The 20,256-nt window shown below is 50.3% G+C and overlaps 2 protein-coding genes and 2 non-coding genes across 4 annotated transcripts; 1 reads left to right on the forward strand and 3 right to left on the reverse strand.

The window, feature by feature from the left end:
* Positions 1-674: 674 nt before the first annotated feature.
* Positions 675-747, reverse strand: Trnav-aac. The gene has a single exon. It is a non-coding gene; the product is annotated as a tRNA-Val (tRNA).
* A 3,301-nt stretch (positions 748-4,048) lies between these two features.
* LOC34617709 (DNA primase small subunit) lies at positions 4,049-6,893 on the reverse strand. The gene is made up of 7 exons (XM_026336078.1): positions 6,821-6,893; positions 6,414-6,580; positions 5,886-6,112; positions 5,256-5,364; positions 4,848-4,922; positions 4,622-4,683; positions 4,049-4,502 (listed from the first exon to the last, which is right to left on the reverse strand). Exons 1-7 carry the CDS (start codon positions 6,891-6,893, stop codon positions 4,049-4,051), a joined length of 1,167 nt encoding a protein of 388 aa, XP_026191863.1.
* Positions 6,894-7,926: 1,033 nt separating this feature from the next.
* Trnav-aac lies at positions 7,927-7,999 on the forward strand. Its single transcript has one exon. It is a non-coding gene; the product is annotated as a tRNA-Val (tRNA).
* A 2,999-nt stretch (positions 8,000-10,998) lies between these two features.
* Positions 10,999-20,256, reverse strand: LOC34617710 (probable isoleucine--tRNA ligase, cytoplasmic). Its single transcript, XM_022731069.2, has 25 exons — positions 19,959-20,256; positions 19,649-19,830; positions 19,045-19,193; positions 18,795-18,878; positions 18,402-18,474; positions 18,093-18,193; positions 17,827-17,967; positions 17,624-17,669; positions 17,389-17,452; positions 17,067-17,168; positions 16,721-16,787; positions 15,935-16,359; positions 15,447-15,574; positions 15,095-15,169; positions 14,815-14,944; positions 14,397-14,607; positions 13,808-13,943; positions 13,381-13,463; positions 13,077-13,185; positions 12,645-12,813; positions 12,154-12,284; positions 11,756-12,030; positions 11,473-11,539; positions 11,316-11,348; positions 10,999-11,220 (listed from the first exon to the last, which is right to left on the reverse strand). Exons 1-25 carry the CDS (start codon positions 20,254-20,256, stop codon positions 10,999-11,001), a joined length of 3,501 nt encoding a protein of 1,166 aa, XP_022590904.2.

Raw genomic sequence — 20,256 nt, forward strand, 5'->3', positions numbered from 1 at the left:
AGTTGAAGATGTGTTCTTGATGCGGAGGATGGACGCTGCAGCAACAACAGCAAATACTACAAGTGCAACCTACCAGCAAGCACCAGCCAAGCAAAATACGAACAGGAAGCCCATCACAGCAGCAGAAGGCAAAGTACAACAAGCAGCCGTTGCGGCAATAGCGCATGAGGGAACAATGAAGGTAACTGTACTAGCAGAAGCAGCAGCACGCGGTGTGAGGGCTGTCGTGGTTCGCCCTTAAAGGAAAAACTATTGGCTGAGATACAGTAACAGGTTTGGCCAACCGTGCACAACGAAGGTTTTGCGGATATGATTCACACCTGTTAGTGTAGCTACCACATAGAGGAAGACACCAGCGAACAATGATAGTAGCATTGCTGATCGAATGAGCCCTGGAAGACCCCGACGGTGCCCTCCATCCACATTTCCCCCGCTGGCTGCGCACATACCGAACAACCCAAAGCTCTTCAGGAACTTTGCACAGTAGCCGCTATATTAGTTGCGAGCGAGCTTCGCCATACTGCATTAAAAGGGTTTGTACGAGCTGGTACGCTGAAACGAGTGTTGCTTCGCTGCTGCTGACAACTGTTTACCCGTGTGTATATGAGAATGTTTGACAAACCACACACATATGTAAGGCCTTTTGCAACACGAAACAACACCTCACAAGAGAGTACGGGCACCGGGGATCGAACCCGGGATCTTCTGCGTGTTAGGCAGACGTCATAGCCACTAGACCATGCCCGCTCACTGCTCGGTCTCACCTTCATCGGACGAGATCAAAATCAATTGCTAAGACAAACATCGCGGGCTGCATAAGGTGTGCACAATTATGTGCATTTCAGCCCTGCATTTTTTGCACTTTCGATATCATCCTATTACCCTGTTTTCTCTCGCTACCCCTCATAAATCTTCCACAAGACGTGGATGTAACAATGCGTCGCCCGTCTCATCTTTTGGTTGTTTTACAAGAGAAAAGGAGATATACCTTTTGCATCATATTGATCCATGCTTGTTTCATCAATGGATCGAATCCTTTGTACCCGTAAGCTGCCTGTGTGTTCGTTCCAGAGACGCGGCGCGCTTATTGGCGCCTGCCAACATCAGCTTTGCAAACCGACGGAACAAAATAGACAAAAGTAAAAAAAGTTCATTCTCTTGAAAAATTTAGTGGGAAGCATAACCTTCGTGCTCGTGGATTCTCCCTTGCAGCCCCAAAGACCCATGAACTGCAAGTAAATTACCGGGCAACATGTACGTGTATGGCGGGAAAACGAAATCAAAAAGTATTTTCATCGAAAACTAGTGCATGTAGCTTTTACAGAATTGCGGTACATGGCAGAGCATAATGGAGTCGTAGTTCGATGGGTCAGTTTTTGCTGCCCAACAAGTGCAGTGAGCAGGAGCTTTCACCGTTATCCGTGGACCAAAGCCGAGTAAACCCAAAACATCATCTTTTGGAAGCGGGAAATCAAGGTCAATGATCCTTTTTTCGGGCATTACCATGCATTAGCAGATGCTTGGGGAAACTGCCATACACAGAAGTTGCCTCGTGGGCTTAGACGCCGTTAACATCCAAGAACAACATATTAGAATGTGCATCAAGAAGCGCATACAATCATAGATCCTTCAATCGCTTCGACAGTGAGCCTGGGACACAACTGTAAGTTCCCTAGCCGCTGGTTGCGAGGATCAGGAGGGCGTGTATCAACCACTCTAGCGGGCAAAGCTACACTCAGACATCTTCTACTACGCTAGCTAGACTCATTCAAAAATTAGTACGAAATTGGCCATTTGGTTTGAATTTCCCAAGTGGTTCTATTACTCTAGGCATGCTTCATCAAAAATCCCAAAATTTGACTATCTGGTTTGTTTCTTCTCACATCTTGTTTATTGCTCAGTGCATATAGGTCAATATAACAGGAATCAATGTTTCGCGCAAGCAGGCTAGCAGCTATGTGCAACTAGCTCTACGTGAGGGGAATGTGAGCGTGCAGCTACGCGTGTCCTAGTTTTCCCTCTTCCCATATTCCGGAGCAGGGAGGGGTGAGAGCAGTGGATGGTGGAGCTCTTTTAGAAGCATACTTAACATCAAAGTAAATACAGTACCTAACACAAAGTTATCGAGTGTTATTTCGATAAGACGAGTAAGCTTTATTACCGAAACTACGGTACTGTGATGCGCTCCACACGAACCGTCCCCCCCTTCACTCATGACGCATCTTACTGTGAACGCATAGGCACTCTGATGCTTTTTCACGTTGCCGAAATATTCTCCTATGACGAGCTTAAATGCGCCTGACCTTGAAGTTTCTAGCCTGTCTCAAAATGCTGGATACTGCAGTACTACAGCAAGTACAGTAAACACTTATAGCTCGTCGTAGTACAGCCCTAGCCAAATGTATGTACTACCTATCCTCACTGCTTTAACTGGTACAAAATAATGTCGTTGAGGAACATTTGCCGCCATAAAGCACCTAAAACATCTAGCCTTTGGGTGTATACTTCCATGTGGAACCCAAGAACATAAACCTCTTGTAGGCCCATCGTTATGCAGTGTGCAAATTTGTTGAGAAGATCTGAACAGGGCTATCAGGGCTAAGCTTCAATGCAATGCTGAAACATAGTTTGCCTAGAGAAAACCAATAAAGGGGATAATTCGGTCGGGCGCAAGCAGCGTTATTGCCACTGCTGGAGTGGCAACTCTTGGCGCACCGATTCTGTAGCGCATTGAGTCTCAAGCCTTTATGTCAGTGCTGCTGGCACTGCCATGTCCCTTGTGCCGCGCCCACTGTTTCTGGTGTAGCGCTGTGAGTTGCTGGAATACTAGAATCCGCTTTCAACCTTTAGCGAGGTCATGTATCCCTCGAGGCTTTCTCGGAGGACTGAACAAGCCAAATTCAAGCAAACACTCGTCAATTTGATGTGATCCTGGAGTTCTGGATATAATATGCTGGCTTGCGCCTAAAGCTGCGCAGTTGCAAGAGAAAGGTTTCCCAAGGGTCTTAGCTTTCAGTGCTTTTGCTACGGTGTTGTAGACCACAGCCAAAGAATCGTCCTTTGCAGCGTAGGCTTTGTGACTGAGGAAGAGAGGTAAGGAACCGCTGGTGTAGGCTTGTGCGTTGTGAACAGGGAGGGCTCTGTGGTAAGCCTGACTCACACTTAATCTCCTGTACGCAGGTTTGCTCCAAGGGAGCAAGAAATGTCCTGTTGAAAAAATTGACAAAGGGGAAAAGGGATGTTCTCTCTTTGGGAGGACGGGCGTTGAGGGAAGCGTCATCAAACTGACGACGCAAATAACCTGCGAGCAGCACAAGAAGAGAGAGGCAAAAATTGCCGAGTACACGGGCTGCTTTGCATTGTTTGTTTGTGAAGGCTCCGACGAGGTGTAGTGGCGGCTAGGGCTTTGGTGAAGGCTGTGCGTGTCGTGTGGCTGCTCAATTAGGGAAGGTCACGTGGCGCTGCGGAAGAAGAATCACTACAGTCTCGTGATTAGAAGGGCTACGCAGGCGGGTGTATATTTGCATCTGGGACGATTTACTGAGTGTTGGAACCCGCTGAGGGTCGAAATCTTCCGGATCAGACACATCGATCGGAACGCATACACGACCTGCGAAGAGTAGCACTCGCAGGATTGCTATGCGCGCGCAGCTGCAGCAGCAGGTTGGCATCCGCAGGAGCGAGCGCTATCGCGCGCCCCCCATCCTTACACTGTAAGCTTCAAGAACAAATTCTAGACTCATTTGGAGCTTACCCGTGCCTTGGTGTATGCAGAAAGGCGCTTTCAGAAGATGGCCAATATCCTTGCTGCAGCAATTGCACCAGCAAATCCTAAACTGCAGGCCACATCAGCGAAGCCCAAAGCCTCATGAAAATGCATCGCGCAAGAGCTTTTGCGACGGCTAAATAGGGTGCTCTTAGTTCTAAGACTAGGAAGGCACGCATCTGAATCGGGGCATAGGGATGGCAACGCCGTGGCTTTTTGTTAGCCTTCTCAGCACGCTCTAGCGACGGCGGCTTGCTAAGCTTCCTCTGGATGGATATTGATTTACCTGACGTTAATGTCAAGCCTGGGGTAAGAAAAGGCCAGCACGATTTCCTTGATGAAATTGGGAATCCCTTCCATCTCTTTTAAGGCTGCTGCTGCATTTTCGGCAGTCGCAGCAGCATAAGCAGAAGGCGTTTGGCAGTTTGCCAATTTGCAGATCCGTTCGAAAAGTTTGCTGCTCTTGCTGGCTTTCCCATTTGGTGCTCCTCCTTCGGCTTTGATTTCCTGGATCAAGGCAGTAATTCGCTGCTTCAAGTCAGAAGCTGCTGCTTCCCCTCGGGCCCTAGCTTGAGCGTTGAATCCGCGGGTGGAAAGACCACTGGCACTGCTGCTAGTATCGTCAGGGAGGTAATCGAGCAGTTTCTCTGCCTGCGCGGTGTTGCCTCCAGAGAAAAAGAAGTCCTGCTCGAGCAGCAATCGCTGAAACTCTGCATATGCAATCCTAAACGCGCGCCTGCAGCAGCGGGGAAACAACCAGGCGAGACAAGCACCGTAACACAACAGACACATCAGCCCCTCCAGCAACGCCGTCTCAAGAAGCCGCAGCGGCAACAGCAAGACGAGCAGACGCACTCGACGGATGGGTGCTGTGTTTTCCCCCAAAGGCTAATCTTCTTAGCCTGCTGATCTGAACCCTGAGCACAGAAAGCCAAGTTTGCGTCCTTTGCCGTACGCGAATACCAAGGCTGCTGGACGGGTTGTGTGTGGTAGAAACTGGCAATAGCTTTCTATGTACGATGGGGAACCTTTGCGCTCTGGATACAGGGCCGGTCTAAGAGGCTTTCGGGCTAAGATTTACAGTCAAGAGATTGAGATACTCGGCGAGCTGACCGCGATTCTCGTTTGGCATCAAACGGGCATCCGTGTCGCATATCTAAGGCGTAGCAGCCGCAGCAGCAATCGAGGTCAAGACACCCCATCTACACCAGATGCAAACCAGAGCATCCCGAGCAAAAAAAGGAGGCTTCTCGGGGTGCCTTAGTCAGCAGACAGCATACGGCAGCGGGAGTTTATTTCAAGCGATCTGCCACGGGAAAAGCGGCAATGTTATGCACGATAAAAAAGAAGCGGCGATGGTAAGAACTCGAAGAAAGAGTGGCGATCGGAGGGAGAACAAGAGCTTCTGCAAGCGAGACTGTGACACACTGACAGTTGCAGCACAGGCGGCAGAGACTGCAACGGCGTCAAACACGCGACAAAAGTTTACCCAAGCATGAATTCCTCTTCGTCCAGAAAAGACCCAAAGAATGTGTTTGAATCCGAAATCCTCGCGCAAGGCCGCGTCGAGCAAACGGACGGCAACTGCAATGAACCGCCTGAAGGCAGCACGACATCCCCAAGAGAGGATGCAAAGGAGCAAGAAGGATAGAAAGACTCAGGGGAAGAGAGCGCAGAAAGACGGGGAGGCGCAAACAACCAGAGACGACAAGCTAGGTAAGCTATTGAGAAAAAATGCCGTCGAAGGCATAAAAATCAAGACTCGCGCATACGAAGACAACCCATGTGTTAGAGACGTATACCCATACACACACATATATACAGTGCACGGTACATAGCATGCCTCCAAACATTAATGCACAAAGTGTGGGCGCTAGAGGGATGGCGGGAGCGCCTGAAGGAGTTGAACGCAAAAGGAAATCAAAATGAGCGTGTGGCAGAAGGACAGAGAGAGGCAGGTATATACGCAGTCACCAGGAGCAGAAGCGAGAGGGAAAGCAGAATAGACACATATATATACATATGTATATATGTGCATAGACACGCCCAGATGATACACATATATACAGACACAGAGAGAGGATGAGGGATCCTATGTACTTTGCAAGTGACCGCCTACCAGCATTTGCTGCACACTCGTTTATCACGACAACAGGTCCTGACATCGTCATAGTCGTTCATATCAATATCAAAGACGAGTTCTTTTTGCTGCGCCTTGAAGAGAGGGCCATGCGTGTCCTTTTGGGAAATGGGCAGTGTATATACTGCGCCAATATCAAACTTGTGGCAAGACAGTTCATTCATCGAGAGCAACCGGTCCTTGAGCGCGCAGAGGGAGGAGAAAGACTGCGCGACGACATCATATTGTTCACATGCAAGCGCCAAGGCAGAATGGGGAGGCCTCGATGCTGCGTAAAGGGAGGGATGGACAGAGGGGCGCTATGCCCAGAGAAGGGCTGTGTGCAGCAAGGGGAAGGAGTGGCTCTGAAGGAAGCACACAACGAGGGTGATGGAAAAATGGCGGAAAGAGGGAGACAGCAAGTCTCAAAGAGAAGCAAAAATAGCGGTCCAGCAACGAGCTGAATATTGGATGCATGCAGTAGAGACGATGGGAGAGCTATCTCACAAACCTCTTGCCTTTACGGACCTGCCATCGCATGAAGAACTCTTCATCCTTCGCGTCATTTCTTTTGCATGTCAAACAGAATTCTCGCTTCGCTAAAAACTGGGGATCATTCAGCGTTGTAGATGCACCCGAGGGGGAGTTGCGGTAGCTCAGCCAACGCTGAAGCTCCTCAAACGGATACAAGTTCTCTGCAGGCACCAGCAACGCAAAACATTCAAGATTCGCGGGAAGCGTCAAACCCTTGTGACAGCTGGTGAGGGGGGAAAGCCACGGCGCAGAGGTGGAGAAATAGCCATACGGATGCACACTTTGAGAGTCAAACACCCTGTACAAGAAGGCGCAACGGGTAAGATTTTCTCCACACGTGCAGTGCGAAAACAGGCGGCTTTCTGAAGCACCAAAGTTCACGGCCTCTATTTATACCTCACCATAGTAGAACCGGAGACCAGCCGCTGTAACTTCGCTGTCGTCCAGCACTTTGTCTGGCAGCAAAAGGCTCATTTTTAAGGCCTCACAGCGAACACCGGAGAAGGCGACGGATCACGGGTGGCTTCTGCAGCGTTTGTGGATGCGTGGGAGAGGAGCGGGGGAGACTGCCCGCATGCGGGGTTCATGTGGGGAGACCCTCAAGGGTATATCTTCGAGCGAGACACTCCTCTCGTTCCTCTTTGCCGTTGCAGGAGTAGAAAGGATTGCCCTGTTGCTTGTCAATACACTGGGGCCAGAGCCCTCTTTCCTGAGGGGGCCCCTGTGCAATTCGCACACGGAGAGGATCCCTGTGCTGTAAATATGCTCTGGAGTGCGCCTATTTGGTCACTGAAGAACACATTCTGGTGCTGAAGCGCACGTAATGGCGGGCTGTGCGGCTACAGTCGACAGAGCAACAGAAGGTAGAGAGCCCGAAGAGAGTATCGGGCCCTTCGCATGAATTCAGCAGCGAGGCAAGCACGAAGATGCTAGCCTCCACAGTGAGATGCAGTTTTCAATAACGATAAGTCCTTTTTGGCCAAAAACAAGACTGGAAACTGGAGGAGGCTCGTGTGGGGGACAGGGGTGTTGTTCTTGGTTGGTGGTTTCCTAATTAGTTATTTCAACAGAAGAACACCCTAAAAGCTATTTTAGGCGTGCTGGGTGTAATATTTCAACCTTTTAGGCTCTCAGGAATGCTTTGAGGCTCTCTTCCGAGGCGGGATACAGATCGGCAGTGTCTTCTTCCGCTGGTTGTCGGTCCCAAGCATTTCCTTACCCGGGTTCTTGGTGGTTCAACGTTCTCTAGCTAGCTGTAGCTACACTATTCGCCTGTAGATTTGACTTTGTTTTTCAGGCCTTCCTCGGGCTGGACCAATCGAGTGCAGTGGGAGCATCCCATCGCACCTTCTGTTACTTTGCTCCATGGACAGAACCTTGCAACGAACAGCGTCTCTCTCCTCTGATGTTTCGCGGCCATGCGTATCCTTTCAAGGTGGCAGTGGCAGGTTTATCGAAATAGCATTTGGATCTAATGCGTATTGATAAGCTTCGGTGGCCGGGGTGCGCGGGCATGGTCTAGTGGCTATGACGTCTGCCTAACACGCAGAAGATCCCGGGTTCGATCCCCGGTGCCCGTACTTTTCTACCTCGGGTTCTCTGCTATACAGTTTACTGCAAATTAAGGATGGCGGGGTTGTCAGTGCAAAATATCCGTTATTTAGAAGATGCTATGCCTGCCTCCCTAAAGTTATTCTCTTCTTACGGGGCTATGAATTTTTCTGACCAACCCATTCAGAAATATATCCGCTCATCTAAGAGGATGCAGAACACCTTTGCGTTCCGGATTGTAGGATTAATCTCCACAATAGAGGCAGACGCGTTGTGGGGGGCTGTCTTAAGCTGCATCAAATAGGAACAGGGGTTCCCTCCGGCGTGCGTTCTTTTCTCGTTTACCTTGGAATGCAGGGCTGGAGCTCCACTGGGCTGCAGTGCATATCTACTCCGGGCTATTGAGGGGCGACACCTTGTTATGCATCTCCACTAACCTTCAAGGACTGGGGGTCCTTATTAGCTATGGGTGTTGACGGTCCATAGTTCTTTAGCTCAGTCCCTAGTACTCACCTGCAACTGCGAATTGAGAAGCTGGAGTCACATTTATAGCGGTTATGGATTTGCAGTGCCTTTTTGGTGCCGTCACGGTCAACAATGTGACAGATGCGTCGGTTTACCCATGAGTGTTTTGGCAACAGGTCGGAGGTGCTCCACATGAGTGAGAAAAAAGGAGCTGGGGCGAAGTCTTTCTACAGATCTATTGACGAGGTCCCATGTATTCGGCCTGATGTCTCTTTTTTGTTTTTCTTATGTGGACTCTGCCGTCTGCGCCTTGCGTCAATGCCCATCTGTACCTGTGAATTTTTACTGAAGGATCCACGTGTGACTTCACTCTGACGCACGGATATCTGTACAGTGTTTGTATGGTTTTGAAACCTATATAGAGCATCTTGTGCGTCAGTAGTTTGAGAGGCCTCCTCCGCAGAGAGGCGCAAGCACGTGGATTTCGCACAGATATTCTGGTTAGCCGGGCCTCGAGGAACTCAGCATAAGACCTAGACAGCCTGCGGATCCTTTGAAGCCTAAGATCAGGGAATGCCTTCATTGCAAATGCAGATCTAGTGGCTAGCCCGGCTTGTTTGAGTGTCCGGAATTTGCCATATTGCAAGATTCACTTCGTAACACCTTCAAAGGCTTTGAATGGAGGCAGTAGTGGACGGAGCTTGCATATCCGCGAGCGTCAGCTAATTCTTTCATGCTGGTGTAAAGTAAATATATAGCACTCTCTGGGTATCCCAGCGGCTCTCCAGGATATGCAGAATGCAGAGCCTTGTCTAGCAATAACAGACACCTGAGGGCAAGAGTAAAGATGCCGTAATACAATGCCATTGGAATACTTGCCCACCAAACAATGGCCTACGTCCCATGGCCCGCGCTATCTTGGCGGATAAAGATATTCTAGCGTTAGCATGAAATACAAAAACTTCTAGCGCAGAGATACGCTGTTTAAGAAACAGCTGCAGCGGGTATTTTGCACTTCTGGCCTGTGGCTGCTGCATCGGAAACGCGAGTGTCTTTTTGTGTACATAATAGCACATGTCAGCCCACCCCGAAGTTGTCGGAAAGAAGTGTAGATTACTCTAAGCTTTATAAAATGATTAATTGCGAATGCGCAGCTGATATAACATTGAGAAAAAGGATGGGAATGTGGAAGACCACAAACCGTCGCGGAAGTGCAGCCAGTTTCTCAAGAGAATTCCCCTCTTAACAGACCTGGTTTTGAACTAAGCTTACATCACCTTCAATACCGGAGAGCCTCAAAAGTCAGGAAAAGCTAGAGCTGCTCTTTCTTAGTTGTTTTGCATGCAAAGGAACCGAAGGGTCACGTGGTCTCAGCAGATGGTCTAGGGGAAGTGATGCAGAGATAGATCCACTAGGCCGAAGGAAAGTCCAGCCGACAGTACAAATCCGTGGATCAACCCTGACATATTAGACAGCTACTTGAAGAGCAGAGCGGGGGCAAGCCGTCGACGTCCTCAACCCATTCACTTATGCATATGAAGCAAACGCTGCTACAGAGTACAATAAAAGGGGTATGATGACAGCCATACAGCACAAATCAGGTTGCGTTCACTACCTGATGTCCGTTTACCTACGAATCCCGTTTCCTAACTTTCAATTTTAAAGCCTGGGTTCTCATAACCAAAATGCTTTGAATAGATGCATTCGCTACTCAATATATTTCTACATGTACAATACTTTACAGATCCACACCGATACCCCCGAGCAAGACTCTCGGTAGTCCTTTCGCACCACATTTGCTCGGAGCACGGTACACTGTCTTTGATGGGCAGCCCAATAGAAAGTCGGGAATACACTAGAGGCCACAGAAGAGCTGAACTTGGTTTTATCAAGCAAAAAAAAGCTTTTCTTTATTCTCATTCAGGTCTCCTAAAAACTAGTGAGGTTCCCTCAGAGCCGAACTACCGGAGCTCTTGCTGCCTCTGGACTTATTCCCCCTGCTACTTCCGATGTGGTACTTGTCACTGCCTACTCGTATTGCTGGGGAGGGCAGGCGCATTCTCTATTCAATTGGCGGAACCATCACTCTTTCCTGCTAACACTGAAGGTGCAGGCAAGAGCTTTGAAACTTCGTCCCTCCCCCTTGCGGTCTTTGGACAGGTGTCCAGGGCAGGAGAAGCACACAAAAGAGACGAAGGCTTGAAAGGCGTACAGTAAAAACCGAAGACCAAAGACAAGACGCCCCGCTGATGTGTGGGCATGCCTTTGCAGGCAGTGCGTTCCTGGTGATATATATATTTATATATGTCGACAGGAATACACATCTGTTAGGATGCTGCATGCGTAGACAGAGAGCGAGGTGTAATTCCCATCAAGATGTGACTCTACGCTGCTACATAAGAATACGCATCTATAAATCTTTTCTGCATTATTATGATTGCCTGTAGATTGCTTTGCATGCAGGCGCGCATCAAATTTCACACGCATGTCTGCACTAGGGGCCTTTCTACAGAAATGATTGTCCCTCTCTACAGGCACACCCAACAAAACCAATCCCGCCATCCTACTCCCTAACGAAGGTCAGAATTAGTGGAGAAGAACCCACTGAAACCGTCTCCTCGTGCATTACAGCGCCGGTCTCTGGTCGCTTGTTCTCTACCATGTGTCGTAGAGGCCGCCGCAAACAGCTCTCGATGTATTCTGCCTCCTCTTTCAACACTGCAGAAAGCGCTGGGTCTTCCGTGGAAGCAAACATCAGCACCGCGTCATGCTGCTGCAGTTGTAACTGCAAATAGGACACATATCATACACTAGGAATAAGGCTTGGCCCTTGCGACACACAAAACGCAAATGCGTAAAGGAGAGAGTTTGATGACGAACCTCCTTTCTCAGCTTCTGCACACGATTTGCCACCTGCAAACAACCCAAAATGGCAGATGCAACACTCGCGGCGAGGGTGACGTTACACGCAAAGGTAGCACCTACACCCGGGGCGCTTGCGGCATAAGGAGCAGCTACAGCATATGCTAAAACCCACTTCTCTTGCAATTGCCTTCCGCTGCAACGAGGGGTCTGAGGTAAAGTCCATGATGACAACAACGGACCTGAAGAACGGCAACAATACAGATTATCAGTGGCCTATGGTACCGCCTTTGTGAAAGAATATTGAGCGGATACCAAAAGCATGGGCCTTCGAGTGATTCTCAGCTTTTGAAATAGTTCACTGTTTCCTCCAGCTGCTTATAGATATGCAGCGATTCTAGCTGCCTGGACACTGCAGATCGAGTGCGGGTATGCAGCTCGATCTATATGCCACTTACTTATCACAGTGCACTGCAAGATTTGGATTGGCAGCTCCCGGTAGCTGCCTCTGTAGTGAGGCCTCTTCTGACGAAAGTGTTACGCCAGCCACCTCAATCTGTCCATCCCTCTCAAACTGTCTCAGCTCAGCTTGACTCAGCTGCTTTGCCGCTTCCTGCAGCTTCTGCATGCCCCGACCTACGCGAGGGCCAAGAAGCTTGAAATTCAGACTAAGGGACAAAGGCACCTCGGAGTTGTCCACGACGACCTCAAACGCGCACGTGTTCAGCTCCTCCTACGCGACAAAGCGCACAAATATGGGTCATAAATGACACTGGCGTGCACGATGGTGAAAATTTAAGCCGTGCTTCCCTCAAGTCTACGCGTCAAGCCCCGATCCAGTGAAACATGCTGCTACCTTGATGTAAGCCTCGGTCTCGAGGAGGTCTTGTCGGTGTTCTTCGCATCCCACGAGACAGCGGACTGATAATACAGGGGTTTTGAGACTCAGCCTCTTTCTCTCTCTCAAGGTTCTTCCCATCACAATTACTGCAAAGCAACATTCGCCAAATGCCATAATTGTGGTACTAGTGACTGTCGAGTCAAAGGGCATAGTCGTTTGTGGTTTTCATATGCACTTGACACGCGAAAATACGTACTATGGCTCCAAATACGTACAAATGCAGTTGGTTGAACACAAAACCTGTGTGCGTACACGCAGTTGCCTGCGGGCTCTTTTACATCATAGAAATTACACGTGTTTGCACGCAAGTCATAACGCATATGCGAAGTGTAGCCTGTCTTCATATTTGTATATACTTGGAAGTATGCCTGCGTATGTCCCATAATTGCTGAACATTCAAAAAGTTTATGGTCGAATAAAGGCTGTGCTGCAAGCCCTAAACTGACCGCTTTGCATGCGTGTCATGCGTTGCTCCACTTTGGTATCTCTGAGCTTATCGTTAGGCAGTGGCAAAAGTAGGAAGTGTACGCTGTCTGCTAACAGGGGATGCCCAGATGGCAGGGCCTTTCTTAGGGCCTGGTATAGATATTCACTCAGAAAAGGAGTCATGGGGGCCTGAACCAAATATGTAGGTACACACGAGCCGTCGCATTTGGCATAAGACTAAAGCGGAGCTCGGAGAGCTATACACCCCAGCTCATGTACCTCGGACAAGTGAAAGTAGTTTACAGGAGATGCTTAGGTTTACGGGCTGCGGGTAGTGTTGAGCATATATTATGGACAATATATATGCCGGAAGAAAACGCTTTGTATTACATTTGGCACGAAAATAGGGCTACAGCTTTACATTTTTAGGCTTACAGAAAACCCCATCTCACCATGTAGACAACAGTCGTTAGTAAAACGGAATGTAGGGTTTGCAGTGCTTCCAGAGCCACGGCAGGCCCCGAAGCACCACGCATTCTATCTCTGTTGAGCCTCAGGTACCTAGAGAGGACAGACAAAAATCCATGGCATGAAGCGGCCAAGTGGTTAGCTCGTGAATTCATTTAAAAGAAGTACAATCGAATATTTGATCCGTAACCTCGCATCTTAGGGTCTCAGAAACATGGATTGGGAAGGAGGTCGGGGTGTATACTTTAAAGCGTCTGAAAGTTTTGAGGACTACTGCTCTCAACTCACCAGTTGGTAAGGAGCTCGAGGAAGGAGACAAGCTGGGGCACTACAGTGTACAGACGGTAAGCTTCGATTTCTTCTCTAACAAACTGCAGCCGCAACAGCACCAAGAGAGAAGATAAGCACATAGGATAGACGGGGCCTGCCAGACGAACCCATCGCTTCATAGAAACCCCACTGTAATAACTCAAAGGCAACTGGAGAGCGGCCATCAGGAGGAAACACCTTTATTCACGAAGAGGCAGGTAACGAACATACTCAGAAGAACGAACACTTCTGTTCAGGAAGAGGGAAGTAACGAGCAGACTGAGTAAATGTTTAAGTGAAATCGTGACACGACAAGACGGAAGAAACCTGAAAGGAGTCGGAGGAGAGAGCCCACAAGCGAGGAGCAAGAATACATTCACGGAATCTAGAGGACGCGAGGACAGACCTGCATCACTCGTTGTGTCTCTGAGAGGATCCATTTATCCATTGAATTTTTTCTGCACTGTTCTTCTTCGGAGGTCGCAGTAACAAACTGCCCTGCGCCACTAAGTTCGTAACGAATGACTTCTTGAATCAAGAAGCTGCACAAAAAGACACCGGGACGCACGAGCGGAATAAAGGGGGGAAAAGGGGGAACCGCAGTGATCAGCCATGGAGTGGAGATACACAGAAAGGGCTGCAAAAAATACAGGGAGGATGTAGGCAGACTGCAGCAAACAGGGACCGAGGGAAAACGCTTCAGCGCATGGAGGCGGCAGGATGAGGATCAACGACAGGGGGGCATGAGCTACAGAGGAGGGGCCAAGATTCACGGGGTAAGAGAGACAAGGAGGGATAACCAGTAATGCTGATAAAAAAGCTGGAGTGACTCGAAGGGAAACCTTGCCAGGGGCGAGAATCTAGCACTGCACGGCGTGAACAAATACGAAGACCTCGACCGACACAGTTACAGGCAAAGAGGCGGGCAGAGAGTCGAAGAGGACGAGAAAAGACACAGGGAAGCCCACTCAAAGCCTGAAGCGCCGCGTACTCACCGAGTGGAATGATACCACGGTAGAAGAACTTCCCTAACAACGTCCTTGACTCCTTCCTGCTTGAAGTTGAGGGTCTCCCCCTTAACAACAGGTGAATTGAGGAGATACATTCGCAACGCATCCGCTCCCAGCGAATCCAAGACTTCAGATATCGGCGGGTAGTTTTGTAGACGCTTGCTCATCTTGCGGCCATCTGCTGCCAGCACAAGACCTGAAATGAAGTGGCACCGGCGACAGGTGGGAGCAGAGTAAGTAATAGAGCGGAAGACAAATAGCCCTCGAGATCGCTTTCTCAGTCTGTTGCCAAGACTGAAAATCACGCTGGTACAGTCTCTGCACTGCGCAAGCGGCTCCTGGCTTCCCGACGGCATTGCTGGCATGCAAACCCCATGCGCAAAGGATTTGGTGTTGCTTTTACCGTTTGCAATCAGATTCTGAAAAGGCGGCTTATCGAAAAGAGCAGTAGACAAGACCAGCAACGTATAAAACCAGCCACGAGTCTGGTCCAAACCCTCGCCCACGAAGTTTGCTGGGAATGTTTTATCGAACTGCAGCAGCAGTAGCACGAGCCCATAGAATCGCAGTGATACCTGATGAGGCTGGTGTATGTGCCAATCTGCTCTCACCACCAGTAGCCGCTACGTAAAGTACACCGGAGAGCAGCAGCAGCACCGCTGACAACACAGCAGCAGTCCCACTCGCTCTTTGTTCTCGAATGGGTAGTGCTGTTGAGCGTACGGCATTGAGCCGCTTTCAAACCAGCAATCAAAGACCTAAGAAGCACCCTCAACACATGAGTACGAACAAGCTACGTATTAGCGCGGCAGCCCAGCAGCAACAGGCGACACAGGCGACACTGTGTCTAGACAGAGTGCAGGAAACAACAATTGTTCAGAACTGCGCCAGCAGCTACAGAAGCTGCGGGAGCCTACTGATCGGTAAATAGAGAAAAGGAGAGGAGCAACAGCACGAAGAGAATCAGCAACACCAATAAAAGCGACGCAACAACCCGAGTTTCCAGTGCTGACACCAGCAGCTGTGGCATCTCACCTCCTCAACTCGTCTGAGAGGAGGAAATTCAGGACCCCTGGGATCTGGTATTGTTATATCGTCGATGGAGTCTCTGTGAATATCTGGCAAGGTGCGTCCAGAGATGGCCTCTAGCTGAGCAACGCTCTCTATGGAACAAATCACAAGGAGGAAGACATGGGAGCATACCTTGAACGCAGCAGTCACGGCCATGCGGGAATAGGCAGCAGCATAAGAACGCTAGCATTTTTTAAACAGACACAATCACGAAGCGAAAGGCGTAGGAGAGATGAGGAAATACGCAGAACAAAGCTTATTCGTAGGATAGAGGAAGAAAGGGCTGGGTGTAGTGAAGCGAGCTCAAAACGTAGCGTTGAGCAAGAGCCAAGCAGGCATAGCAACAGCAGCAATACCCAAAACATCAATGCTTGAGTCCGAAGCACGCAATCTCGCCGGTTCATTATGACGATCATTAGTCTCCTCACTACGCTGTTTCCAATCGGCCTTACCAATGCACACGAGTTGAGAGAAGTCTTCACTCGCCCACAGAGGCAGAGGTGTTCCCCAAAATCTGTTTCTCGACACGCACCAGTCCTTCGCCTCTCCCAGCCAATTGTGAAATCGCTTTTCTTGCAGCGCTGCTGGCACCCATCGGGAGAGCATGTTGTTTTTTTGCAATTTTTCCCTCATGTCCTCAACGCGAATGAACCAGGATGGCACGGCTTTGTATATCAGGGGGGTGTCAGAGCGCCAGCAAAAGGGATACGAGTGAATCAGATCTGAGGCCGCTAGAAGAGAACCGTTCTGTTTCAAGACCGCCTTGATCTCCTTGTCCGCTGCCTTAAAGTTCAATCCAGCAGCAAAAGGCACATCCGAAGTTACAATCCCATTGTCATCTATCGGACAAGCCAGCGGGCCACCCACTTGGATTACGCTGGAAGAACCGCAGATCGCAGAGGGAGGCATATCTATATCACCCACCGCACGGCGATATCCCCACAAAATACGTCGTACACTAATGTCTGGAGGCCCCTTTCGGCACCACAAAACATGTCGAACAACAGCTAAGTTCAGAAACGCTATATCGTGAAGGCAGCCTGCACCGCTCAGCGACAGGGATGATCCCGGAGGTGCACGAACGGCATCTAGTGAGCCAACTTTTGAAAAGAAGGCTCCTAAAGAGCAAAACCATGTACCCTGCCTGTTAAGGGAGAGAACGGAGAGTGCAAATCGCGTTGAAGAGGCCGCCTTATGCAGCCTCTCGCTGGCTTGGAGGAAAGAAGGTAAGGATTTACCCTTGCTGGATGCAGACTCTGTAGTCATCTTCGCCGAAAGCGGGGGCGCAGTGAACAATTCCGGTACCTGTTATCAAACCAAAGCGATTTCACTGACACATATCTCCCATCAGGGCAGAAGAAGCAACATACACACCCTCAGCGAGGCAGTATAAACATGAACCCCTAGGACACTTTTAAAACGAAAGCTACGGCGCCGAGTTCCCATTCAAATTCCCAATGGGCCCCAGACCGATAGCGCCGCACTGTGGGCAGTGCCTTTAGCCTCTCACGGGCTTGATAGCTTTTCAGTCGCTAAGACAGCCGCTTATTTTGCTGCGCGACACCTGATTTGCCATATGCTCACCGGAGTCCGCAGTGACGAAGTTATCTACGCAAACTCTGAAGGCCGACAAGGCGAAGGGAGAAGTCGAGGCGTAGCAGTCAAAGAGAGGGACATATCGCAAACCTGCGGAAGCCATGCACCAACCACAGCCGCGGATCTCAAAAGAGCTCACATTCGCCTGCAAGAGCTAGAAAAAGGAGGGGAAGACAATGAAACTGGAGAAGGGTCACTTGAAGGGGAGAAACGAGCACGCAACAGTAAAAGAGAGCAAGTAAGTGGGGAAGAGACAAAGGGCGAAAATCCACTAGGCTGGGCAATTCAGCGGTAGCCAAAACTGCCGCACCGCGCAATGTTTCCCCCGGGAATTCCGCCAGCACCTCGATATCGGCGACGGGGTCGAGCTTCATCTGCACATACACCCCAATCCTTGGTCAAGACGCCAAATCGAGTGTCTTCAAAAAAAACGCAGACCCCACTCTTTGGAGATCGCGCAAAGAACAGGACTCCGAGCACAATGCCCTGAGCTCTCATAAAAGAGATGAAGCAAAGGCTCAGCGCTGAACTCTCCCTCCACTTACCTGTTTGCAAACCCACTCCAAGCGGTCTTTCGCCAAGACTAGAATGCTGCAGCACAAGGAGGCGGGGCACATCTAGGCACGATTGTTGATCGCGATGCCGTTACTTTGCGATTTCGCGTGATAAATCTGTTCTACACTTCTTCATCGAGGGATCATCATAAACGCAGCATCCCCTCCCTGAAAGCAGAAGCCTACACCCTCACCGTTTGTTGGATTTGAGGTGTATTCTGAGGTACGTCATTGTGGGGTGAACGCAGAGCGCCAAGTTTGCTGGCAGGGTCCACGGGGTGGTCGTCCAGGCGACAAATTCGAAGCGCTCTGGGAAAGCTGTAGTGTCTGCACACCTGAACATGCAGCGGCATTCCAACGCGGTGTTTCTAGCATAGGCTTATTGCCCAGGAGGCACGCACTACCACATGGGGCAAGCGCAGTGGATTTCGCTTTAAGCTGGGGAAAATTGGGAAAGTACTTGAAGGCGACAACGACCGAGGGGTCGCTAACGTCCTTGTAGTTTTGGTTTGCTTCAAAGTTGGAAAGGGGAGTTCCGCAAGCAGTCGAGAAGGGCATAACCTGAGGGTGGCAAAAGGAGAGCACAGAGAGGCGAGGCAGAAGGCCGCTAATCGCACAGAGGAAAAATCCAAGACAGGCTACGCAGCTAAAGGCACTGCAGGCGAAGAAAGTGTTCCACAGGGGGGCCGTTACGGCGGGGGTGTCTCTCTGTCCGACCTTGAAAGCTCTGTAGACCATTTTCTTGTCGAAGAGCTGCTTAAATACCCACCAGACCGACTCCATGAAGTCTCGGTCCATCGTTCGGTATCCATTGTTGAAGTCGATCCACCGACCGGTGCGCTCTGCACGAACGGGGGAAGCATGCAAAAGACGTAAAGGCGCAGACGCTGGGATCAGCAGTGCAAGCACGCAGGAGGTCACCCCGCCCGTCTCGTAGACAGGCGTGATGAACCGAAAGCGAAATCCGAACACGTACAGGGAGAAGCGTAATTAGGAGTTTCGAAAAGGCCGAAAGCAGCAGCGCAGAGGCACATAAATATGCTACCAGGAGCACAGACCGCAGCGCTGGCACGGAAGGGCTAAGGAGCCAGAAGACGGAAGAGACAAGGGGGCTATGCCGGAGAAACTCCAAGAAGGAGGAAGAGACTCAGCTGGCAGGTACCTAACTGAGGACGCGGCAGCAGCAGTACAACAACGCCCACCAACAATATCCTTCCACTGAGAGGAGTAGCGCAGCACGATGGACCTGCAGGCAGACGTAAGCACCAGCAACAGGGGATGCTTGGGTTCGTGCTTAAGCACACCTGATTTGGGGGCAGGGGGGGGGAGGGGAAAGGGGGTGCTACGGGTGTCTGTAAGCAAGCTGACGGATTTGGGGGTACTCAAGGACCAACCTGCATTGCTCGTTGTACTGGGGGATGCCGAATTGAAGCACCTGCTGCCGTGTGTTTATTTTGAGCAGCTTGTCGATCTCGAACTCAATAGGAAGCCCGTGGCAATCCCAGCCAAAGCGCCGCTCCACGAAGTGCCCCGTTTGATGAGCAAAGCGGCAGACAACGTCCTAAGGTCGAGCACATGCAATGCACACCGGGAAAGGCAGCACGTGCATGCAAGACCAGCGAGCGTTTGGCAGAACTTCCCTCTGAAGCAGCGACGAGCTCCAAGAGCAAGGGGACGCATCTCGAAGGCAGCAGGAAAGAGAGGAGCAGAGAGGCTGCCAGAAAAAGAGATATTGAGAGAGAGGTAGCGAGCTGAAAAGGCACACGGCCACCAGGACATACTGCAGAGGCATATGACTGTAACAGACAAGCAAAGTGGGCGGGAGCAGTTGCTGCAAGAGGGTTTGGAAGGGAGAGCCAGCCGGGGAAAGCCGATTGATTCCTAGAGCAAGAAGGAGGCACTGGAAGGTGCGACTCAACTTCCCAGACAAGGCCCCAGCCCAGCATGCTGCAGATCGGCGGGAGAAAATGCTTACGGAGTCGCAGTAAAAACACACAAAAAAGCGAAACTAATTACCTTTATAGTGCCTGCAAGGATATGCCCATAGTGTGGAAGGCCTGTTGCAAAGGGAGGCCCATCGTAAAAGGAGAACGGCTTCCGCCCTTTCGAAAGCTCCAAAGACTTTTTGAATGCTTCTTCCTCTCTCCACCGCGACAGCGTTCTCTCCTCTTCCGCTGGAAAGTTCGGCCTCTCAGGCACTGGACGAAAGGCGCACAGATAGGGAAAACGACGTGGCACTTTCCGTATCGCTCGACCCTACGTGTAGGTCCATAGGGACGTACATGTGGGGTTATGTGCATGTGTATGTATGTGTTTTTAGATGGGCTCTCGGATGCGGAAGGGTGTGCTTCTGTGCAGTATATACAAACGTGGACAGGAGGTGGCCAGCGTCGGGAGTCGCGCATTCCACCGAAGTGCCTCTGCGCCTTGCAACCCTTTATACACGGAATCAGGCAAGGACCCCTGTCCTTGGAGGCGACATTGGGAAGAAGAAAGCGGTCGACAAAAGCAAAGGCACCACTAGAAGGGCATCTTGTGTAACCGTGTTGGCGCTTACGCGGTTCAAAGGTGAGAGGCGCTGTCTTGTCCTTTCGTTGCAGCACCTCACCGCCAGGGGTTGTCAT

The sequence above is a fragment of the Cyclospora cayetanensis genome, unplaced genomic scaffold (genome assembly GCF_002999335.1).
Source record: "Cyclospora cayetanensis isolate NF1_C8 unplaced genomic scaffold, CcayRef3 CcayRef3_contig_91, whole genome shotgun sequence".
Taxonomy (NCBI): domain Eukaryota; phylum Apicomplexa; class Conoidasida; order Eucoccidiorida; family Eimeriidae; genus Cyclospora; species Cyclospora cayetanensis.

Bases quoted from the DNA above. Each gene is read 5' to 3' on its own strand.
- LOC34617710 (XM_022731069.2), bottom strand. From the start codon at position 20,256: ATGACAACCCCTGGCGGTGAGGTGCTGCAACGAAAGGACAAGACAGCG. The intron at 17,169-17,388 runs GTGCGGCAGTTT...TGGCTTCCGCAG, and splicing joins CCCGGGGGAAACATTGCGCG to GTTTGCGATATGTCCCTCTC. The intron at 11,221-11,315 runs GTTCGTCATCAA...TCCTATTTGCAG, and splicing joins TGCAGAAGCTGAGAAAGGAG to TTACAACTGCAGCAGCATGA.
- LOC34617709 (XM_026336078.1), bottom strand. From the start codon at position 6,893: ATGAGCCTTTTGCTGCCAGACAAAGTGCTGGACGACAGCGAAGTTACA. The intron at 5,365-5,885 runs GTAGGCGGTCAC...TGCTGCCTTCAG, and splicing joins CGAGTGTGCAGCAAATGCTG to GCGGTTCATTGCAGTTGCCG. The intron at 4,503-4,621 runs GTGCGTCTGCTC...CCGCTGCTGCAG, and splicing joins ACACAGCACCCATCCGTCGA to GCGCGCGTTTAGGATTGCAT.